General features: G+C 41.7%; 2 protein-coding genes and 1 long non-coding RNA gene across 15 annotated transcripts in view; 1 reads left to right on the top strand and 2 right to left on the bottom strand.

Annotated features, from left to right (window-relative positions):
* NINJ1 (ninjurin 1) overlaps window positions 1-23,094 on the bottom strand; it is a 455,488-nt gene that overhangs the window by 134,303 nt on the left and 298,091 nt on the right. The window lies entirely within an intron of this gene.
* WNK2 (WNK lysine deficient protein kinase 2) overlaps window positions 1-23,094 on the top strand; it is a 108,877-nt gene that overhangs the window by 37,545 nt on the left and 48,238 nt on the right. For all 11 annotated transcript variants that reach the window (XR_014561255.1, XR_014561256.1, XM_083726939.1 and 8 more), the window contains 7 exons: window positions 1,007-1,095; window positions 2,254-2,473; window positions 5,416-5,704; window positions 10,203-10,399; window positions 16,475-16,627; window positions 16,847-17,038; window positions 22,281-22,832. Coding sequence is in view for 9 of the 11 variants with exons in the window: in XM_083726939.1 (XP_083583065.1) it covers window positions 1,007-1,095; window positions 2,254-2,473; window positions 5,416-5,704; window positions 10,203-10,399; window positions 16,475-16,627; window positions 16,847-17,038; window positions 22,281-22,832 (1,692 nt within the window). In the remaining 2 variants the exon portion in view is untranslated. The remainder of the gene's footprint in view (window positions 1-1,006; window positions 1,096-2,253; window positions 2,474-5,415; window positions 5,705-10,202; window positions 10,400-16,474; window positions 16,628-16,846; window positions 17,039-22,280; window positions 22,833-23,094) is intronic.
* The window catches only part of LOC310838995, a 170,343-nt gene that overhangs the window by 144,536 nt on the left and 2,713 nt on the right, over window positions 1-23,094 (bottom strand). The window lies entirely within an intron of this gene.

Raw genomic sequence — 23,094 nt, 5'->3', positions numbered from 1 at the left:
GTCAAGTGGCCTCTCCATAATGACTATTTCATTAGGATAGGCACTTAATCTATCCCTACTAGCTGTTTTGTGTTCAAAATAAATATGGGTGTTTATTAGGATCAACACACATCTGGAACCCTACAGGGAGGACAAGGAAAGTATGTGGACAATTTTTGGGGGTGGGCATGATAACTGTTAAGAAAATGGTTTAATAGGTTCTATTTCACACCCACCCATTCCCATTTCCACCTACCCTGTTATCAGAACCATAGAGCCCAAAGCTAATTTTCATTAAAAGAAAAGAAAAAGCAACCGTGCCTTTGTTACATGCATAAATAATTGGTTCTTGTTAATCTTCACAGCTTGATGTGGTAAGAAATGCACTAGAACTTTCTGTTTTGCTACCTCAATAGAAATTAATCTCAAATAATACTGTGTAATCTGCAATTGATTCACAACAATCTTAGAAATCACAACTTAATGATGTTTTGGGACTATAGATTCACCATGTTCAACCTGGGTTGTGTGAGTGGAGGTTGTGTATGATCCTACAAATCTGATTCTGATCCTTGAAATCTGGTTATGTTGTACATCTGTGTTGAACCTCATAACTAGAGGACTGGTAACATTCTAAAATGGAAAATAGAACCGTTGACCTTCTCAGTATCTTCATTAATTTCCTCTGATGTATTTTCTTAATATTAGCTTGGATCGCAGGCTGCCCTTCTGCTTGTGGAAGATACCTTCTGTGAGCGAAAGGACACTTTGGATGCAAATCCTCTGCTATGGATCCAAGCTGTTCTGTATGCACATATTTTGATTTTAGAAGATGCCATAGAAAAGAATTCTACCATTTAAGTTTCAAATTAGTTTGATATTTGCTTTACCATGATTACAGAAGATACTATACTATTGTTTTGCATTAGACCAAATAGCTACCCAAAGTAAGTTTGCTAGTAATTCAATACTATTGAACTGAAATCTATTCTGAATAGACCTAAGGCTGATTTGTTTTTCCTTGCAGGGTGTCAAACCAGCAAGTTTTGATAAAGTTACCGACCCTGAAATTAAGGAGATAATTGGAGAATGCATTTGCAAAAATAAAGAAGAGAGGTGTGTTTCAAATAGTATTTTTTTTCATCACTGAGTAGATATTAAACTGACTTTTGTGTTTGTGGCAGAGAGAGGATAACAGGAGAATATCCAGTTCCAGTTGATGCAACTCTAAGGCTTAGGGTTTTCCTACAAGTTTTCTTGGCTAAAACGTGTGATCTGGATTCTTTTCTGTTTGGTTCTGGCCCAGTTGTGTTCCCTTGGTAGCTAGACAGGGCGAGTGTTTTCCTGGTGGTTTTGTTAGACCAATCCTACTTGATTGCCTGTACAAGATTAATTTGAGTGGCACCAGATTGCAGTAGTTTGGGTTCTTCCTGGGGAATAGTTTTGGGGGATATTTGCTTTGCACAGTAGCCATTGGCATACAGTATTTCACAAGGTTTTATCCTACCCCCTATCTGCATGAAACCACTGGTGAGCTCACCTGGGGATTTGGAGTTTTGTGCCATCAGTATGCTGATGATGCACAGCTCCACCTTTCTTTCGCATCAGGCTCAAGAGAGAAGGTGGAGGTTCTAAACCATTGCTTGTGATCATGGAAGGACTGGATGTGGGCAAAGAAACAAGAGAGTAATCCAGGCAAAGCCATGCCTGTCACAATTAGTGCCTCTATAAAATAGAAATGAATAAATCCACTTAAAGAAATGAATAAAATAATTAATCAGATTGTGTTAAAAGTAGGCAAATTAATGGAGCACAATTCTGTTCTATCAGCCGTGGTAGCAAAATGGAGTCTCCACGTTCAGAGAAAGCATACCCTTGAAATATCTGTTACTGAGGTACAAATTAGGAAAAGGCCAGAGGATTTCACATTATGCTTGTGAGCTTGTTGGATGGTCACTGCTGAAAAGAAGTTGCATTCCTTATACTGTTCTAGCATCACTGTTCTTAAATTCTAAAAATGTTGTCCCAAATGTTTAATGTACATCTACAAACTTCGTTAGAGCCTGAAAACATTAGACAGACTTCTGCTCCAGGCTTCTTTCCTAAAATATATCCATTGTTTCCTTTGTTAATGGTTAGGCTCCTTCAGTTTTTCTTTTAATTACTGAAGGCCCCTCTGCTGGTTTTTGTGCGATACAGAGTTTTGTTTGGTTTTAAAATGTATTAAAATCTGTAGTGCCTTAATACAGTTTTTGTAATTTGTCCTTGTTCCAGATATGAAATTAAAGATTTACTAAGCCATGCCTTTTTTGCTGAAGATACTGGGGTAAGAGTGGAACTTGCAGAAGAAGATGATGGTAGGAAATCCTCTATTGCCTTAAGACTCTGGGTAGAAGATCCTAAGAAACTGAAAGGAAAACCCAAAGATAATGGAGCCATTGAGTTTACTTTTGATCTGGAGAAGGAAACTCCTGATGATGTTGCACAAGAAATGGTAAAATAAACTTCTCCTGACAAAAATATATATATAAGTAGTACATTAATCTCAAAGGACACCAGGAGCAAATCTGGTAAAGTAAATTCCATTGCAAACATTCAACTCAGAGAGATTTAGAAGGCTTGGGTAAGAAACTAGGAGAATAAAAGATCCTGAATTAGTCTGCACCATTTCTAACTTTTTCTCCAGTAAGATGAGATGTGTCCAAATTAATTTCTTGGTAAAAACTGCAGAAACAAAGAACAAGGGCTATTCAAGGTTTAATACTGATACCTTTAGGATAAACTTTGTCACGTTTGCTGCTGAGTTGTTTTATATACTGAATAGATAGATACCTATTGTCGTTGGGTGAATATATATTGCTCCCCCCACTTCCCTCTCCCTCCATCTATGATTCAACAACAGCACAAAATAGATGTGGCACTTCAATGGCTGATTAAGAAGGGACATAAAACAAAGAAAAGTCTAATGGGAACACAAATGCTCCTTTCTTAATTTATAGATTAATCACAGTGTCAGGAGAACAGATTTCTTTGTAATATCAGGAAGGCACTGTGGATCTGATTTCTTCTTTAGGTGTAAGGACTGAGTAGCCAATGCATAAAAATGGCTACCCAAGTAGAAGGTGGGAGTCAGATATGAAGAAACTATGATTAAATAACCATTAGTTCTGCATTTCTTGGGTTGCAATGCTATACAGTGGTACCTCTGGTTACAAACACCTTGAGATACAAACTCTTCAGGTTACAGAGTCTGCTAACCTGGAAGTAGTACCTCAGGTTAAAATTTTTACCTCAGGATGAGAACAGAAATTGCGCTGCGGCAGCACAGCAGCAGCGGGAAGCCCCATTAGCTAAAGTGGTACCTCAGGTTAAGAACGGTTTCAGGTTAAGAACGGACCTCCGGAACAAATTAAGTTCGTAGCTAGAGGTACCACTGTACACACATTGTTCAGTACAATTATGTGTAGCTTCTGATGGTTACAGCAAAAGCACTGCTGCATCAGTTCTACTACAAATCGGTTCTTTACATTTTTATTCTTCCCACATACATATGGAAGAGCATGATGTACTTTTGTGGACATTCAGATGATATGTAATATGAGGCGCTGATCAGAGTAAGTGTGCTTGAGCCTTTGACAAAACACTGCTAGAATGCCTCTGGGGTCTTCTCAGGGCAAGACGGTTAGCCCTCAGTTTCCCAACAGAATTTGTTCACAAGAAAGCTTTTTCCCAAAAAAACATTTCTTACTGGTTCCAGTACAGTATAGTAATTTTCAGATTGTTTGCCATAGGGTCCGTCACACTGTGATTTACCAACATAGAATAAATTTGCTTGGTATGTGAAGAGCTCTTGTTTGAAGCACAAAGTTGCTGTGTTAGCAAATACATTGGTGAAGTTGCCAGTGGAAGTTATGCAAGAATTCAGTTCTTCATGGGAAGTACTCCTGAAGGAACAAGGAAGCTCTGTAGCCTTGCTTAGCCCAAAGTGTTCTGTACTCTTCTGTCTCTTCCATCAAGATGTCTTTAATGAAAAGCAGGTTGGCTCCAATAAGCTAGGCAGTATCAGTTGGGCCCAAATCTATTTGCTTGCTTGAGGAATAAATGAGATTTTTGCAGTAAACTCCGTTTCTTTTCCATCCAGCAAGCTAATGCTGATATGCCAGTTTTTTTAATCAGCACGCATATATTTTAAAAGGCTTAATTAGACTACACAAAACACTTACACCTGAGTCCTTTTGGTTTAAATATTTTAATGTTTCATTTTAAAAATCATGGGGTGAATTTGTTTCAGTTCCATACCACATCTTAGACCCTAACATAAATATGGAAATACATACATTTCTGATTGGGTGAAAGACAGAATAACCCAAGAGGTAAAAGTAAAAGTATCAGTGCCAAGTGAGCTTTTGAAATGCTGTCAGCTGAATATGCTTATCTTGTAGTTAATGTGACATGAGATGACTTTTTTACATAGTACCTAAAGATTGGTACATGGCTTGGTGAGCCTACATTTGCAGGAGCAGCTGCACAAATGATATATTCACAGTAGGAAAGGCATTTATTTACTGAATTTATATCCCACATTTTTCTCCAATGAGCTCATGGTTCTCCCCCTCCTCAGTTAATCCCCACAGCAACCCTCTGAGGTAGGTTAGGCTGAGAGGCAGTGACTGGCCAACGGTCACGCAGTGAGCTTCATGTCCAAGTGAAGATTTTAACCCTGGTCTCCCAGGTCCTAGTCCAACACGCTAACCACTACACCACACTGGCTCATGTTCTATGTTCTATGTTTTCTCCATTATGATATGCATTCTGTTTCAAATACAGAGATTAATATGTGTAAATGAAATTGTAAAGTAGATTTCAGATGCAAGACAGCATAAAATGAGTGATTGTCTTAAACATTGCAACTTGAATATCTGGCCTAGGTGCCTAGTTCCATTTTGAAAATATCATTGCTGCAAACCTGTCTTACTGAAAAACTTGAAACAGAGGTAGCCTCTGTAAGGTTTTGTTACTGAAAATCTGTAGTCTTAAGCTGCAATGCAGTTTGGAAAAACTGTAGGTTATTCATGAAGCAGACATCTGAGATTATGCCAAATATGATGGCAGTGTGCACTGGGTTTAATTATTCCTATAAATGCCCCCTTCCTGTCAGCCATCTGTTATGCTTTGACTGAAAAAGTAACACTCACTAACAACTGATTTTATATGGTGCTCCAGTGATCTTCAAATTAGAGTGATTGACAGACATATGTTTAAATAGAATAATAGTTGCTTGATCTGGTGCTGGTTTTGCAGCTACGTCACTATTTTATGAAAAACTGTGGCATGCGTTATATCACACTTCTTCGAAAACTCTTTAGAAAATACTCTGCTGAATGAACACCTACATGTATGTGGATTCACAGCTGAACAATCATGGCTTTATTTCAGGTTGATGCCGGATTTTTTCATGAGAGCGATGTCAAAATTGTTGCAAAGTCAATACGTGACAGAGTAGCATTAATACAGTGGAGAAGAGAGAGGATTTGGCCTCTCCTGCAATCAGAAGAACAACGGGATCCAGAGAGTTTAGAAAAAATGAAGATTCCACAAGCACAACCAATTCAGGTTATGTACCTTTCTCACACTGGTCATCACATACTGTCAGAACCAGAAGAGCCTGAAGCTGACCAGCATCTTTCTCAGCAGAATCTTCCCACAAGCGTCACTTCACTTGCATGTAAGTTGCTTGGTTCAGTATTCATAGAAACCCAACTGAGAGTATATAACAAGGCACTGGTGGTGAAAGCAGTGCTTTTTTCTGGGGGGACGCAAGGGGACCTAAACACATCCCTAAACATTTTGTGAATCTTTGTACTTTTGTCCATTTACTGTACAGTGTGGTACCTTGGGTTACAAACACCTTGGGTCACAAACACTTTGGGTTACAGACTCTGCTAACCCAGAAGTAGTACCTCAGGTTAAGAATTTTACCTCAGGATGAGCACAGAAATTATGTGCCGGCAGCGCAGCGGCAGCAGGAGGCCTCATTAGCTAAAGTGGTACCTCAGGTTAAGAATGGTTTCAGGTTAAGAACAGACCTCCAGAACAAATTAAGTACGTAACCAGAGGTACCACTGTATTTATTTTTCCTGATATAAAATGCTGATTTTCTTGAGTCAAAATGAGAGTACCACTAAAAAAAAAATTTAAGAAAAAAGCACTGCATGTAAACTAATTAAAGTCTAATAAGAATCATATAGGCACAGTTACCATGCCAGCAAATTTGTAGAGTGTGAAACAGGTAAATGTTGGCAGGGAAAGAAAAACAACTGGGATGCATGGTTCCAAAAGCTCCATGTATTTGTGATTAAAATAAATAAGTGATCTGTAAAGAAACATTTTCTCAAGGGTCAGCAGTTAGCTATCATGACCTGCATTTCTTCCTATGTTCATGGAGCTGCAGCCAAAACAGTGCTACCCATGTACAAAAGGGAGGTGCTGGCAGGCTTAAAGTAGCTCTGAGGCTTGCAGATGCTCAGAATATCTTCAGGAAAAAATATCCTAAAGTAGGGTGGGGAAAAAACAACCAGCCCCATTAGCTCACAATGGCATGGAATATTTGACTTGAAAGATGGAAAAAAGTAACAACCAGTTGAGAAGAGAAATGGAAGGAAGTGGTGTTCTGCCAGGGGCCAGAGGTTCCCTTTGAATCTGGAACACAGTAAACATGAAAATGGGATGAGGGCTAAAGATTTCATTAAACAGTTCAAAGAAAGCTGCAAAGCACTGCCATTCTCTGACATCCTTCTTGTTCCTGGGGATGTTAGTCCGACATGACCCCTGCAGCTTGGTAGCACTCTCTGCATATCCTTGTGTAGAGCTTCAACTAACAGAGGTGTTCTTAGGACTTCCTGTTGAGATTACATATTCCACACCTATTATTTTCATCCCAGGTGGTGTTTCCTGCTAGAGTGAAACACTAACTAATATATGGCAAGCAGCCATCATAGATAGTTGTTGTTGTTGTTGTTGTTGTTGTTGTTATTATTATTATTATTATTCCCCAACCTTTTCCCTGACAAGGTCTTAAGGTGGCTTACAGATAAAACAAGAACAGTTAAACACAGGGGAGAAACCATTAAAAAGCAATTAAACATTAATAGAATTAAAATTCTATATCGTAGCAGATAGTCCCTACAGCAGGAGTCATGTGGGACCCCTGCAAAAACTTATCTAGAAAATTACAATTCTGAAACTGTTCTGTCCAAGCGCTATGGATTGGGTCAGGATTGAATATACTTACTTACCAGCACAATAGAATTCTGCTTCAGTGCTGAAGCTTGTAGGCCACTATATTCGAAGATTAGACACAATATTTTTGACTACAGAAATAACTGAAATATTATCATAATAGACAACTCTAATTTTCTGTTTCAGTAAAACAGATTGAATTTCCTAATATGAGAACTAGACCTCAAATAACAATATACATTTTAACTAAATTAGTTAAAACATCTAGCTATAAAATAATTATTCATTGAGAGCTGCTTACAAAACATAAATATGTTTAAAAATAAGATCCCACCACTTCCATTTTAATTTTTTTTGCTGTACTTTAAAGCACCAGTATCATATGCTATTTGGATGGTAGCATAGTGCTTTTGTGTCTAAAAGCCCTATAAATAATTTCCTTTATGCTGCCTGTGTTACTCAAAGAAGGCAGAAATGAAGATAAATAATTTAGCATCTCTGTACGACATGATGAGCCATAAAAATCCAGACTTGGCTTCCTACTGCTACTTCAGCTCTGTATAGTTACACTCCCCGCCCCCCATTTGTGGTTACAAATAATTTCTGTAATAGATTAAAATATCTATGCTCTAAACATCTCTACATTATAAAATACATGGAGTCTTGCTTATAAACAATTACATGAGCAAAACTTGAAGTGGCTTCTCCCACCGCACTAAAAGGAGGATTGATTGGACCATGATGAATTTTCATCAGCTAATGGTTCGATTTGGCCCAAACCTATGAGAGCTAGAACTGAATCCCCCCAAATCAGAAGAAATGTAACTTCCCAAATACTTTTATTAAGCCTGAGCTTGATTTTGGCTACAGTTAAGAATTGTGTGGCATATGTTCGTTTTTCTGCTTTGTAAAGAGAAACTATTTTAATAATATAGTACCCTATCAAACTTGGAGATGCTGGACTGCTGATATCAGCTATACAATAACATAGCATAGTGTTTAAACATTCTACACTCCAAAGACATATTTAAAGCACATCAGCTGAGAAGGAGGGCTGTTGCCCATTCTCTGCTCATCAGCTGATCAATCTGATAGCCACGTTCCTGGGCTCTGCCCTCCCCAGTGCTTTGTCTGCTTCGATTCCCTCCCTTCTCTTTTTGCTGTCACTGCCAAGATCAGTAGGGCCATTGGGGCAGAAAAAAAATTGCTTGGTTAGCTGGGATCAAATTGCCCTAGGGTTATGGTTAAATAAGCTAGTGTCCTTGTTGTAAAAGCAGAAACTAGGGCAGGAAGCATTCATATAAAACAAGGTTGGGGAATTTCTTTGCCCACTATCTCCCCCAACTCTGCAGGCCAGCTTGGGCAAGTGACCTGTCAGTCACCTGCTGTTCTTATGAAATTAGCAGGCAGATTCTCTTGCCCACTTGTCAAAGTCTCTTCCACGGTGCTTCCCAAGTATTTGACAGCCAGCTGGCTGTTGGGTGCTTGGGGACCGCAGTACATGGGGCTTTGCCAGCCCTATACTTGGAAAAAGCATCAAGCACAGGGCTAGCAAAACTGCTTTCTGCAAGGATTGGCTATGTGGTTGAGCTCCTTGCAGGGAACTTGGTAGGGCAGCCAATCCAGCTGTGTCTGTACAGCCCCACACATATTACGACATATGGTGTCAGGTGTGGGGCAGGTGTGCATAGTTTGGGGGGAAAAGGTGATGTGGGCCAAATTGAAACCTTACCAGATCTGACCCCTGGGTTGGAGGTTCTTCACCCCGATATAAAGTAAACTGAACTCACTCTTTCACAAGAAAATTCTTTGTTCTTTACCATGTCTCATTGCAGAGCAAATGGCACTTGAACTTTAATACTTAAGTTGTTTTCTCCCAGCAATAAATAACAATAGAACAAAGCACTCTTTGTATTTCTATCACTCAGAAAGTAATGCACACAAATTACTTCTGTTTTTTTCTACTACATGTCCTTCAGCTTTACTAAAAGTATATATATATAAATTATTTTGCTGATGGGCATTAGTAAGCCGGAGTCTGCTCACACTTGTTTTGCATGCAGCCCATATTCTATGCTTCTTTGCTCCTTTCTATGAGCAGAGGAAATATAACACAGAATCACCAACATCCATTCTCATTCAAAGCGCTGAGCTGTATAGAAAAGAGATTGTAGTGTCAGCATGACCAGGACTTTGGACTGCACCAATAAATATCTATTGAATACTCCACATTAACATTGACTTGAATGACATGCTGTGGCCATGATGATTTCCTATAAAGTCAAAGCGTAAAGGCTGATTTAAGGTTCAAAGCAGGGGAGTATGGAAGCAGGCTGCTGAACAGTTCCTTCCTTTCATCCATCCGTCCATCCCACTCCTACATTTAATATTTTCCCCTAATTCCACACCTACTTTAGAGGAAATTTGCAATAACAAAATTCCAGCACACTTTACTGCTTCAGTCCTATATATATGGCCCCTTGGAATTTGTAATATTATCATTGAATAAAAGAGAATTAAAAATACAGGAGAAAAAAAATATTCCAGCAAGGTGTTCAGCTAACCATGTCAAGTTGAAATCATAATCAAATCCACTGTGCTATGGGTCTGTAATAGTGTCTGGTAGACATAAATGAGCAAAACATGCTAGCCTTGACATGAGTTTTTCAGTATGGCTCTATCCAGATAAAGATGGCAATGAGAAAATTGGTAGAGAAAGTAACCCAACAGCCGTTTAGTGTATAACAACTAAAGTGAATTTGAGCAGTGGGCCAATTCTGAGACATGCTGTGCAAGCTGATAAATGCACTATAATTTTAGGAGAAGGTATATGGGCTACTGCACCAGCACACCATTGCACAGGCTGTGATATTACAGGCATTGCATTGTTGCAGACTAGCTGGGACATCAGTGAGTTGGGGATCAGAACTAAGTTCCTTTGATTTTTAACACACCCTGTATTTTCCCCCCCAATCATCCTTCAGCTGATAGCACATTCGACAGTGGGCAGGGATCAACCGTGTATTCAGACTCCCAGAGCAGCCAGCAAAGTGTCATCTACTCATCTATGCCTGATGCAATACCTCCTGCAATTCAGCGGGTTTATAGCCCACCTCTCAGCGAAAGCCAGACTTTGCCCCATGGTCTTCAGCAGCTGGGACCCTACCAGCAGCCTTCAGTTGTAAGCATAACAGTTTCCTTAAAATACTTTATATTTATGGATCCCCACATATAACCTTTAAGAACAAATTCTTTTTCAGATTCTAGACTCTGAGTCCAGTTTCCCCACATAAATATATGAAGCTCCCCCATATATATGAATTGGTGCCATAAAAACACATATGCTTCTCTACTCAGTATGTATGTTTGCTTTAGCTAGTGTACTCTAACAAACTAACCAGGTGCAATACATTTAATTCAACCCAAATGTGTTTATTAGTTTAACTGTAACCAAATTAGAACCCCTAAACGTTATTGTTTTAAGCATTCTCTCATTTGTTGTGTTTTCTCGCTGTCTCTATAGCCACATATTATTGTTCCTTCATTTTCTCAAGAATCTTTCGGGTCAGATATTTCTTCCAGCTGTTCTAAAGGCCAGGCATCTGTTCAGTACCTGTGTAGCTCTTTCGTTGGACTGAATATTTCAGAGAGGCGAAGAAGCACTTCTGTTGTAGAAGCTCCTAAATCTAACAACCAGTACCTAGGAAGTCATTCACACTTGCTCTCATGCTCCTGTTTCAACAACCAGCAAAAATTAATGGAACTGTTACTGCAAGAAGAGCAGCGAGAAGCCGAACACGAACCTTCAGTCTTATTCAATGACAAAGCTGCCACGTGCCTTGTGTGCTCCTCCTCAGAGACCCCTGGGACACAGTGCTTCTGTACTCGACAGTATTTGCTACCTGCGTTGCACAGCAGTTCCTTCAGCTGCCGTCGCCATAGTGATTCAGTGGTGGCTTTGACACCAAATGCGATGCCTCTCACAGCAGAACTGCTGGGATCAAGCCTAAAACCATTGCAGGAGAAGGAAAATGAAACCAGTGAATCACAGCTAGCGGGATTGTGGAAGTCTTCAAATTCTGCCGAGTTTATGCTCATTAAACCAACCTGCCACGAGTGCTTGGCTCATCTGCTGCATTCTGGAGCAGATCTGAACAAAACTGAATTATTAATGCCTCTTAAATGTGCTATACACATTCCTTCCGTCCTCTGCAATAGTCTAAAAACCAGCTCTGCATCTCAACCACATCATGAAACTAGTAAGCTTTATGGCAGAAGTTTAGACCTGTCTTTATTAAATGAATCTGTGCAGCATCTAATTAACCCACAAAATAGCTCTGCCTCAGTAAAAACAGCAAGCACACCTACGAAAACCCCATGTTCAGAATTTATTTCTGAACAAGCCAGCAAGGCAGAATGTACCCAGTGTTGCCACAAGCTTGGTCCAGATCAGACTTCAGTGGTGCAGAATGACTACCTGACTCAAGGCCTACCAAATATTGGGGGCAGCCTAGCTTGTAAAAAAGATGCCAGAGCTGTGGTAGGTGGAATGCCTCATTGCTTCCTCGCTTGACTTAGAAGACTGAACAATTCCAAGAATGATACTGAATGCATCCTGTTTGACCCGGAATGACTTTCAATCAATTAGAAAAGTCATGCTTGCCCTACTTTTCCCTTTTCTCTCTCCAAAATGCCTGTAATAAAACCTAAGGTGTACCTGGTTTGTATGGTCCCATGAATTCCATGACAGCATTGCTTTCTTAACCCGGGGGAGGGGAATAGCTTTGGTGATTGTACCAGCCTTCCTTTGTTGTTGCAACGGTTCCTCAGATAAATGTACTACCTACCTTGTAAGTTTTAATCTTATGTTGCTGCTTTATTATATAAAGCAAAAGGCCTGCAACTTTGTGCAATTGCAAAATTCAACAATGCAGCTGGGTGCCTCAGTGCCCACCCAACATTTGATTTTCAGTTATGAAGTATGGATGTGACACTCCTGATAGTTTTAAAAAGTAAAATATTTTAACTTGACATTTGTGAGAAACATTGGTTATTGCTTTTTTATCTAAATGAAAACTCTTAAAAAGTAAAATACTTTTTCATAAAGATGCACTTTGCTTAATTTTAGTCATCACAACAAATAATTTATATTTGATCATTTATGTTTCATTTTTTTTCCTTCAACACCGTTTACATCAGAGTAAGACTTCAAGTAGATGACATTATGTTTTAATGAGGTCTTTTTGACATACAACATATTCCTATTAATCACTTACAAAGAAAAGTGCCAGAAGTCATCCTTTGTAATATAGCTTTTAACTCATCAAGTTTTCATTCAGCATCCAGCCACATACATTCTGTTGTTTTGTATAGGGTTCCTGCCTTTCTGTAAAAAATAATAATGCTTTTTTTTTTAACAAGCCATTATTTGTTTTTGGCTAGCCATTTTTATTTCTTCAAAAAAGGTGCTCTTTATTGACTTGTGGACTACCTAGTGCTAACATGGCTGTTTTTTATTCATTCATAAAAATATAAAGCAACTCACATATGTAGTAACTTCTCCCTTTCCTAATGTGTTACAGCATGCTTTTAGTTGCAAACCCCCTCCTCCCCCAAAGTTTATCAGCTGTTTTTAATCACTTGCCTGCCTTTCATGAAAATGTAAAGTGTCCTTTATGTGTTTCAATTCTCTTTTCTTTAAAGTCATTTTTGTTTATGCATTTTTCATGGTTGCGTAAGCTGTTCAGGTAGCGGAGTCTAGTGAATAAACAAGACTTCTCTATGGCATTAGTGCCCAACCGCTGAAGTTACAGTCAGGGTAGGAAATATGCTGTGGGTAGGCATCAGTTTATGGAGCTATTCATTTATTACTTTTCTGCGCCCTGGAGAGAATAAATGGAATGATTTCCCCTCACCACAACCATTCCACACTCTGCCATACATTTGGAAATAGTGGAAATGTTCTCAGAAAGGGTTGAGACTTTGACACCTCTCCTTTTAAAAACTAAACATTATTCTGTAATCTGACTGGTGCATGGATGCCCTAGTGTGCCTGCTCTCTGCTTTATCACCTTCTCCACCATCCTTCCAGAACATCTTAGAGTCCAACTAGATGGGATGCAAGAGAGCCATGATGGGATGCTCCAGCACAGGGGTCGGCAACCTGCGGCTCCGGAGCCGCATGCGGCTCTTTAACGCCTTTGCCACGGCTCCGGCGTGGAGGCGAGGGGAGGAGGCGCATTTTCCTTTGTTCCCGCCCCAAGCCTTGCGCGCCCGACGGGAGCTCCTGCCGGGCGCGCAAGGCTTGCAGACACTCGCCCGAAGCACGGGGAGCCCTCCGGAGGGCTCCCTGTGCTTCGGGCGGCAGGCTGCCGCCCCAAGCCTCGCGCGCCCGACGGGAGCTCCTGCCGGGCGCGCAAGGCTTGCAGACACTCGCCCGAAGCACGGGGAGCCCTCCGGAGGGCTCCGCGTGCTTCGGGCGGCAGGCTGCCGCCCCAAGCCTCGCGCGCCCGACGGGAGCTCCTGCCAGGTGCGCAAGGCTTGCAGACACTCGCCCGAAGCACGGGGAGCCCTCCGGAGGGCTCCGCGTGCTTCGGGCGGCAGGCTGCCGCCCCAAGCCTCGCGCGCCCGACGGGAGCTCCTGCCGGGCGCGCAAGGCTTGCAGACACTCGCCCGAAGCACGGGGAGCCCTCCGGAGGGCTCCCTGTGCTTCGGGCAACAGGCTGCCGCCCCAAGCCTTGCGCGCCCGACGGGAGCTCCTGCCGGGCGCGCAAGGCTTGCAGACACTCGCCCGAAGCACGGGGAGCCCTCCGGAGGGCTCCCTGTGCTTCGGGCAACAGGCTGCCGCCCCAAGCCTTGCGCGCCCGACGGGAGCTCCTGCCGGGCGCGCAAGGCTTGCAGACACTCGCCCGAAGCACGGGGAGCCCTCCGGAGGGCTCCCTGTGCTTCGGGCGGCAGGTTGCCGCCCCAAGCCTCGCGCGCCCGACGGGAGCTCCTGCCAGGTGCGCAAGGCTTGCAGACACTCGCCCGAAGCACGGGGAGCCCTCCGGAGGGCTCCGCGTGCTTCGGGCGGCAGGCTGCCGCCCCAAGCCTCGCGCGCCCGACGGGAGCTCCTGCCGGGCGCGCAAGGCTTGCAGACACTCGCCCGAAGCACGGGGAGCCCTCCGGAGGGCTCCCTGTGCTTCGAGCAGCAGGCTGCCGCCCCAAGCCTTGCGCGCCCGACGGGAGCTCCTGCCGGGCGCGCAAGGCTTGCAGACACTCGCCTGAAGCACGGGGAGCCCTCCGGAGGGCTCCCTGTGCTTCGGGCAACAGGCTGCCGCCCCAACAGGCTGCCGCTGGCTGATTTGCTGCTATTGCTTTGCAATTTGCAGCTACTGTTTTGAAGGGGAGTGAAGAACACACACTCAAAAAAAGGTAACTTGTTAATATAACGTTTATTTCTATGAGGAGGAGTAATTCTGAGGGGTCAAACAAAAAATAATTAAAAAGTGTCAAAAAAGTTATTTTTATAATGACGAGGATAACATTGGGCTAAGAAACAATGTATGCAGTGTTATATTTGTTTTAAATGTCGCAATGGTTTTGCGGCTCCCAGTTGTTGTTTTTTCTTCGGAAACGGGTCCAAGTGGCTCTTTTTGTCTTAAAGGTTGCAGACCCCTGCTCCAGCATTTCCTTTAAAAAACAAAAACCACCACCCACAAAAGGAAGATAGTTTAAAAGTAGGCTGTATGTTTAGGCCTCGTGTAGGGAGGAAATATTAGCTTCTGCAGGGAGGGGAATTTTGGCATACGTGAAGTTAATCTCCCTTACCCCTGTAACTGGTCCTGCTCAAATTGCATACACACACACACACACACACACACACACACACACACACCCCTTGCTTGCTTTTGTTGGTTTAAGGAAGGCTGTGTACACACTCCCATTCATATTGCATCGACTTCTGGTTTGAGAAGCAGTTAGCCACAATCCATATCTATCCTGTCATTTATTCTGAAACACTGTGTTCTGATGCATTTCAACCCCAAAACCAGCTTCAGTCTGAATTGAAAATAAGTATGAGCCTTTCTGTGTTTTAAGCCAGTAATATGTACACAGTACACAGAAAGGTCAGGAGATCTAATGGCAAATCTCCTGTCCCCCATCTGGTTTGACTCATTCTGACAATCCCAAGAAATAAATGGTCACTACTGCACTGTAAATACATTATTTACCTTCATGTGGAACTGCTAGGAACTGTTGGTGGTGACTTGGAGATTCAGAGCAGGTCAGCATGCCTCAGCTTCCTCCCCACTCTATTTCCCCCTACCTTCAGTCCCCCTACCATTTCTCAGTACCATAATCATGCTTCCGGGGTTTTCCCACACCTGTCATCTGAGTCATAGGAAAAAGGGAAGTATAGGCATCACACAATATGCTTGGGTTTTACAACCTTGCTTTTATTGCCAGTTGCTTTAGTGTGAATATTTGTTTGTTTGACTGTTCATATTTTAATATACTTCTCTTGTGAGCCATAATGGGCTAAAAGGCAGATTGCATCAGTTGTAAAATAAATAAATAAGGTCTCATCCCATTCTTGCCTTGTCTCACAGGCATAAGATAATTGCCTCCGTTTAGTGCTAATTGCTCGAGTAGCAAGTTTGCATGCCTTGGTGGAAACAGTGGACACCATGAAACCAGCCAGCTTGGGCATTGTAAAGGCAGAGAACAGTGTAAATGAAGGCTGTAAAAAACAGAAAGCCATCTGTGACTTTCTGCTCCAATGCTCATACTTATTAAAGATTTTTTTTTTTAGAAAAAGAGAAAGAAAGAAATCTCCTTGCCCACTTACAAGGGAAGCATGGAGATCTCCAGTAAACATTTACTGCACCTGCAGGTTATGTTCTTGGCATGTATGCATACATTGTTATTGTTTCTTGTGGACACATTTTGAGTATACTGTATTCAAGGTATTCATAGGATCACAGCACTGGAATTGAGATTCCAGCAGCTTCATTCCATCCTTTCAGCAGTCACTCCTATGTCTTCTTTTCTGTATTTTCTACCAAGTATGGATTACAAAACTTGGGTGTTGAGTTTTGTCGTCACTGCTTACCATAGGAAAAGGTCCACTCAGTTTTTGGGCCTCATTTCTTGAACAGCTATGAGATTGCCTTTAAGGAGTGATTCACAACACAACTTGGCTGTCCTGACAGCCAATAAATTTTGTAGGTTGTAGTTTTCTAAAGTAGTTTCCCCCCCCCTTTCTTCCCTTCAGCCTGGACTTCCAGTGGTTCAGGCTCCACCTGCTGTTGTCTCTCAGCGACCACAACATTATCAAGAACCAGCAATCCCATTTCCTCTCGTCCATCCCACCTCCGTTGCCCCTGTCCAGATGAGACAATCACAGCCTGTGTTAGCCAGCCAGCAGGTAAGTAGTTAGTTGTTGTTTTGCTTTTAAGTGAAGATGCTGAATAAACATAGGGGTGTTTTATTACCCTTTATCTCAAGCCTGCTTGTGCATTATTACAAGTGTGTTGTTGTTGGCACCTATGTTGAGGTATCAGGTAGTGCCTATGACAAATAAGTAATCCCCCATGGCCAGAGCACTTTGGGAACTTACGGTGTACTCCTTTTTTCTCTCTACCAGCAGTCCATCCCACCTCCAGCTCCTCTACAGCATGTTCTAGCCAGCCAGCCCATTTGCCCAGTGCAGCAATCTGCACCTCACCTATTGCCCCAGTATCAAACTCCCAGTTCTCAGGTGACAGCTAGCAATGCATCTCTCACACCTCTGCAGATTCCCCCTGTGCAGCAACTTCCAACAGTCCCACCTGGCCAGGTAAGCTAACCTTTGAATTCAATAAACATTCTTTATTTTGTTATAAGTAATTAATTTTGGTAGAACTTCACAGCTAATAGTTGGCATGGCAGGCTTTGCAATTAGCATGTGGCTTCTGTTCATTTGCATCTTGTTTAGGAAATTTATTTTTATTACTTAATTGTATAGTGCATAAAATAAATTGAGCACATCCAAAAAAGTTAAAGGAGATACATCATTGCCTGAAGACTTTCAGTCTAAATACTGACACAAAAGAGAAGGGGTGGTTATAATATGCAAACGGTATCGTTTATAAAGCAGAGCAAATTGTTTCTCTCTCAAGAAAATTATAAAAGTAGGAAAAGCAAACAAAAATCTAGGTTTTAACTATAAAAGAAGAAAGAGAATGTATTTGAACCAAAACTGTGGCTTGTCAGGATTGAACTTCAGCTTACTGAACCTCATCTATCATTGTTCTCAGTCACTGATTTAGCACTTCCGTTGCCTCAGATATAAAGGAGAAACTGAGCTGGGCATCATCTGCATACAAATGAGGCGTTGTTCCAAATCCCTGGATTACCTAGTGCAGTCAATTCATATAGATGTTTAAAAGTATGGGAGATAAAATGGAAACGTCTAGGATGCAATACCAAAAATGCTGTGGGGCTGAGGAGGAGTAGCCTCTAAGTACCAGTATCTGGAACTGGTCTCCCAGTTGTTGAAACCAGCCCAGACATGGCCACTGTTACTGAAAAATTCCAGAGGCACACTTTACACCGTCTGTTCTGTTTAAGTTCTGGCTTTGTGTTATGTGCAAAGAATGACACTTTGTGCATCAACCTGGATAGCTCAGCTGGTTAGAGTGTGGGATGCCTGATTATCGTCTTCCAAAGCAACTACTCTATTCTGAACTTAAAAATGGAAAGTGTAATTCTGGTGGTCAACAAAAGAGGTTTAAAGACTGTCTCAAGGCAAATCTAAAAAAAAGTAGTATAAACACCGACAACTGGGAAATCCTGGCTGCGAGCGCTCCAGTTGGAGAACAGCCTTTACCAAAGGTGTCATGGGCTTTGAAGACACTCAAATGCAGAACGCAAGGGAGAAGCATGCTAGGAGGAAGGCACGCTTGGCAAATCCACATCGTGATCAACCTCCGCCCAGGAACCAATGTCCCCACTGTGGAAGGACGTGTGGGTCCAGAATTGGCCTCCACAGTCACTTATGGACTCATTGTTAAAACCATGTTTACGGAAGACAATCTTACTCGGCTACAAGTGATCGCCAAAGAAGAAGGAGGTGCTGATAATGCCAAGGTTGCAATTTTGATCCCCATATGGGACAGCTGCATATTCCTGCCTTCCTCAAGCTCCTTTCCAACTCTACGAGTCTATGAATCTGATGGCGTGGGCTCTAGCCCACAATAAGTTCTGTGCCATAATAAGCCAGTTAGTATTTTAATGTTCCTCAGACTCCATTTGTTGTTATTGCTTTACATTTTCTGAATGTATGCAAAAACAACTGAGGTAGGGAACAATGGAAAGAGACTTCCAGCCATAGGAAAAGCAAAGCAGGACAGTGAAAACAACAGAACAGCTGACACAAAGGGATTACCAAAGAAAAGCAAAAACAAAGACCAATCAACCAGTGAACCAAAATAGATAGCAATAAAGATAATGTTTGGGCTTCTTTGAATAAATTGTGTTATTTGCATTCCCTGTCCTCCGTTTGGTCTTAATTTTTCTGAATTGTTTTGTTGAAAATTTAATTAGTAGTAGGGTAGACAGGCCATAGATACTGAAAATTCTGCATGATGGACAAAATATAACTCCCGTTCCCCCCCCCCCCCATGAGCTCTCACCTTCATCACCTCTCTTATTGTAGTGCTCAGGTTGTTACTTCCTTTAGCAGTAGCAGAAATATAGATGCTTTTCAGTGGCTTATAATAGATTTTCTGAACAATAAGTTGAAGGTGAACAAGTACCTTTGCTCTTTTTCTGACTGTATCAAAATGGGGGAGGGGGAACCCACAATGCTTTGCTCCAGAACAGAAGATGCCTATTGAAGACAAGGTCCCTGGCTTGATTAGATTTTTCTGCACTTTGCTTCCTATGTTAAATCCACATGTTAAGTAATAGCTGACACTGCCTTATGTTGGGTTCAAATGCATTTGCCTCTTTCCTAAAAGAGAGAGAGAGAGAGAGAGAGAGAGAGAGAAAAGGTGCCCACATATTTTGAAATCATTTACATTTTCATATATTTTTTCCTGAGTCTAAAAAATTGTGTGGGTATATCTCTCTATAACACACAATTTTTATTTTTTTCAGTATCTCTGCAGAGTATTTCTGAACAGTTACGCCAGTTGTTATGTCCATTTATTTTGCTGGTGCAACAAACTTTTTTAAATTTTGAACATTTAGTGTAATTGCTCCACCAGTATTTGTGAAGGAAACTTTATGCTTCAGGACAATGGTTGTGTACAATATATTGCACACAAATACTAGCTTTTCAGCTTCCTTTCATCATCCCCTTCCTTTCCTCAAAAGCCAGTGTAAGGTTGGGTGACTCTTGAGAGCAGCATTCCATGACACACAAAGGGTACACAAGAAGCAAAAGATTGACAAATCCATGTCCACAAAGAAGCACTTTGGGCACAGTGCCTACTGCACATGCATTCTCGCGTGCGCAAACACACAGACAAGTCCTTGTGATCTCAGTCCACCAGAAGGAATGTGATTGTCTGTACTGGTGAGTATGGATAAAGAGGTGGCAAATAATTTTTTTAGGTCAGTAGTAGTAGGACTGGCAATATCAAGCCACTCACCATATTTTTAAAACTAAAAGAACAAGAAACGTAAACATGCAGAACACAGTGAGGCAGACACATTGCTCAGACAATATTTTCAGAAGTCCCTTCACACTCTGATTCCCTCGTTTTTTTCCACAAAGTGGGGAAATTTCAGCTGCTCTTAAAGCCCACATCAAATTAAAATTAGGATTCCAGGAAATTGGTTCTTTCCCCCTAAATGCTTAGCTTAATATATAAGAATGGACATATAATTGAGGGGTAGAGAGAGAAGATAGTGGTTTTGTTCCTTACTCAAAGGCTCACTTATCTTCTGGATTTCTGCTCAGATTCCCTCCTGCCTTTTTTCCACTTGAGGAGATACGGTACTTGTCCTGCTCTTTTTCAGAAGCTGAGTTGCTGGTAGCTTGGTCTGTATCTCATAGCCAAATTGAATTCTCCTGCTACCAATTGAGGCCTCCTCAGATAGTACATATACTATTAGAGAGTTTGTGCTCACCAATGCTAATTGCTTTCAATTTCCACATGGATTGGCTGTTCAGAGATAGAGGAGAGAAAGATTATCAAAGGGAGATAAGAGTGGGCAGTAAATAGCTTCATCTCTGTCAAGTGCTGAATCCTAGAGCATTCAACATGGAAGCAAACATGGGAGTAGAAATGCATTCTATACCTAGATACAACTGTTAGTCACCATAAGTGATCAAAGAAGTGCAATTTGTATCCTTGTATAATCAATTTTAACATTTCCAAAATTTTACACAACCAAGCGATCGTGCCTTTATTCAATAATGCAAACTATTTTAAAACATACATGCATATTTTTTTTAAAAAAAATGTACCCCAGTATTTTTAGAACACAAGCTACTGTGCAATAATAATTAAATGTGCATTAAATGATGGAAGCAGGAGCTTCCAAAAATGGTTTAGTGCTGAAAATTCAAATGCATGTCAGTTTGCATCCCTGTAACTCCAAGGATTAATATCTTCAGTATCCTGTGATACACACACACATACACACACACACACACACACATGCATTAAATGAGGCTTTTTTTGTTGTTCAGTGCTGAACACTTTTGTGCATATCTGCTTGTAATGATTAGGATTAATCATACGTGTATAGTTATCACCCAGTTTTTTAAAATGTATAATAAATGTATAAAATGTAGTACCTTGAATGGCATGCATTGGAGGCTTATTATGCAAGTTAAGTGTTTCTCAAACTATATGTAATTGCGTCCCAGCTTCTAATTGTGTTCAGTCTAACATGCTTTGCCCATCCTGAACTTCCTTAAGGATGCTTTCCCAGCTCTTATATCCCCTGCATTGCTTCCACCCACACAAACTGCAGTATTCTATCTCCCCATCCTTTGCATACCTGCTTTCCCCACACCACATCGTCTCCAGTTGGAATAAAAGAACCCACAGCAGTTGGGACCTTTCAACACCCCCATCTTCCTTATCAAGGATTCTAGTGGATTTCAAATCCTCACTTTGGAAAATGCTGAATTTTAACACTTGCAGGTCTTCTACCAATACAACATGCAAACCCTTGCACAGACTTCTAGTTTGAGAAACACTGCAGTATTTTGATTTGTGGAAAACATTAAGCTGCATTAAGAAGAAAATAAGTTTGCCCTCACTTGGCTGTAACTTTGCAGTGACTTGCAGCAACTTCAATATGGGCAGAATCAGGGGTGGTGTGTCCTTTTTCACTGCTTGAGGCAAAACTGGAAGTTCGGCCCTGCTGGCAGAAAAGCACCACCGCCATCAGCCCTGATTTCAGGCAAGATCACCAATTTTTAGTGAGGTATTGCCCAAAATGAATGTGATCTTGCCTGAAATTGGTGCTGATGATGCTGGTGGAGGGGGTGGGGCCTCACCCTGCCTAATGCCTGGGCTGGCTCGGGTCAGGAAATTCTCCCTTCACTTCAAGTTACAAGAGTCTCTATGTGTAGCATGGCACTCTGCTGAACTGAACAAGAAAGCCTGTTCAAAATAGGAGCTCCATGTATACTGTATGTATAGTATACATATTTACATATACACTATAGTATGTATATATTATGCACACACACACACACATATATACACACACTTTATACATGTGTATAGAAAAACTCTGAATCAGGGCAGCGGTATTTAGAACCTGTGTGTGGGAGATGTGCAAAACACCTGCCCAAAGATGTTTCTAGTGCAGGTACATAGAACGAGTGATTATTAATAGATTGCTGCATGATTAGTAAGTTTCCTTTGCAATAATTTTGAACTGCTCAGATTAACACACAGTTGCTTTCAAGTCTTCTTCTCTGTTTGTTCTAAAATCAGTCTTGCTTGCTCTCTGCGTACACCAAGAAAATGGGCGGAAATCACTATTCATCGTACTTATCATATTAGTAAGGCAAATGTGCCAGCCTGGAACGCTCTTTGCAATTCACGTAATATTATATTTTTTTTCAGATTCCTCAGTTTCCCGTCATTCCTGCAGTTACTCCTCTGGCAGGACTTGATAGCCACCCTCCAAACTTGTCTGATATACCTGCTGCAAATGCGCCCCCTATACCTGCTCCTTCTCAGTATTTTCCTCCAGCTGTGATTTTACCAAGCTTCCCCATGAACCCTGCTCTGCCACTGACATCAAATTCCCCTGCCCTGCCCATGCAAGCGGTCAACCTTCCTCATACTTCTGTGGCTTCCTTGGTCTTGCCCTGCCAAACAATTGTGCCAAATATGTCGGCTGCTCCAGTACCATTACTCGCTGTAGCTCCACCAGGAGTGTCAGCTTTGCCAGCACATCATGCAGTAGCCCAGCTCTCCCAGCAGCAGATGTACCAGGCTACCCTCCAGCAAATAATTCAGAATGAAGTTCTTCCCTCTCCCCATCACACCCAGAACATGCAAGCAGTTTCACAACAGCAGCAACAGCAGCTGCCTCCACTTCCTCAGTCACTTCAACCAAGCATAATTCATCCTTCAGAACAGACTATGTCTGCATCTGGGGCTGGTAATCAGGTAATCTGTTTGACATTGGACTTTCTCGGTACTAGAACATAGGAGTATCACTCTTAAGTAAGAGTTCTGTAGCCTGTTTCACTATAAAAGCAAATAGGGGAATTTGCCCTGCGGAGGTAGAACCAGAAAACCAGTCACTTTGGAAAAGGAATTTGTTTAATAAAAGTCTTAGGGTGATGAAAAGTAGAATATAGCAAGTGGCTGGCAAATGATAGTTGATGGGCATGCATCAAGTGCCCCATCTTCTTTCTCCTGTCGCAGG

This window comes from Podarcis gaigeae (assembly GCF_964106915.1).
Source record: "Podarcis gaigeae genome assembly, chromosome: 2".
Classification (NCBI taxonomy): Eukaryota; Metazoa; Chordata; class Lepidosauria; order Squamata; family Lacertidae; genus Podarcis; species Podarcis gaigeae.
This window is presented reverse-complemented; position numbering and strand designations above follow the sequence as displayed.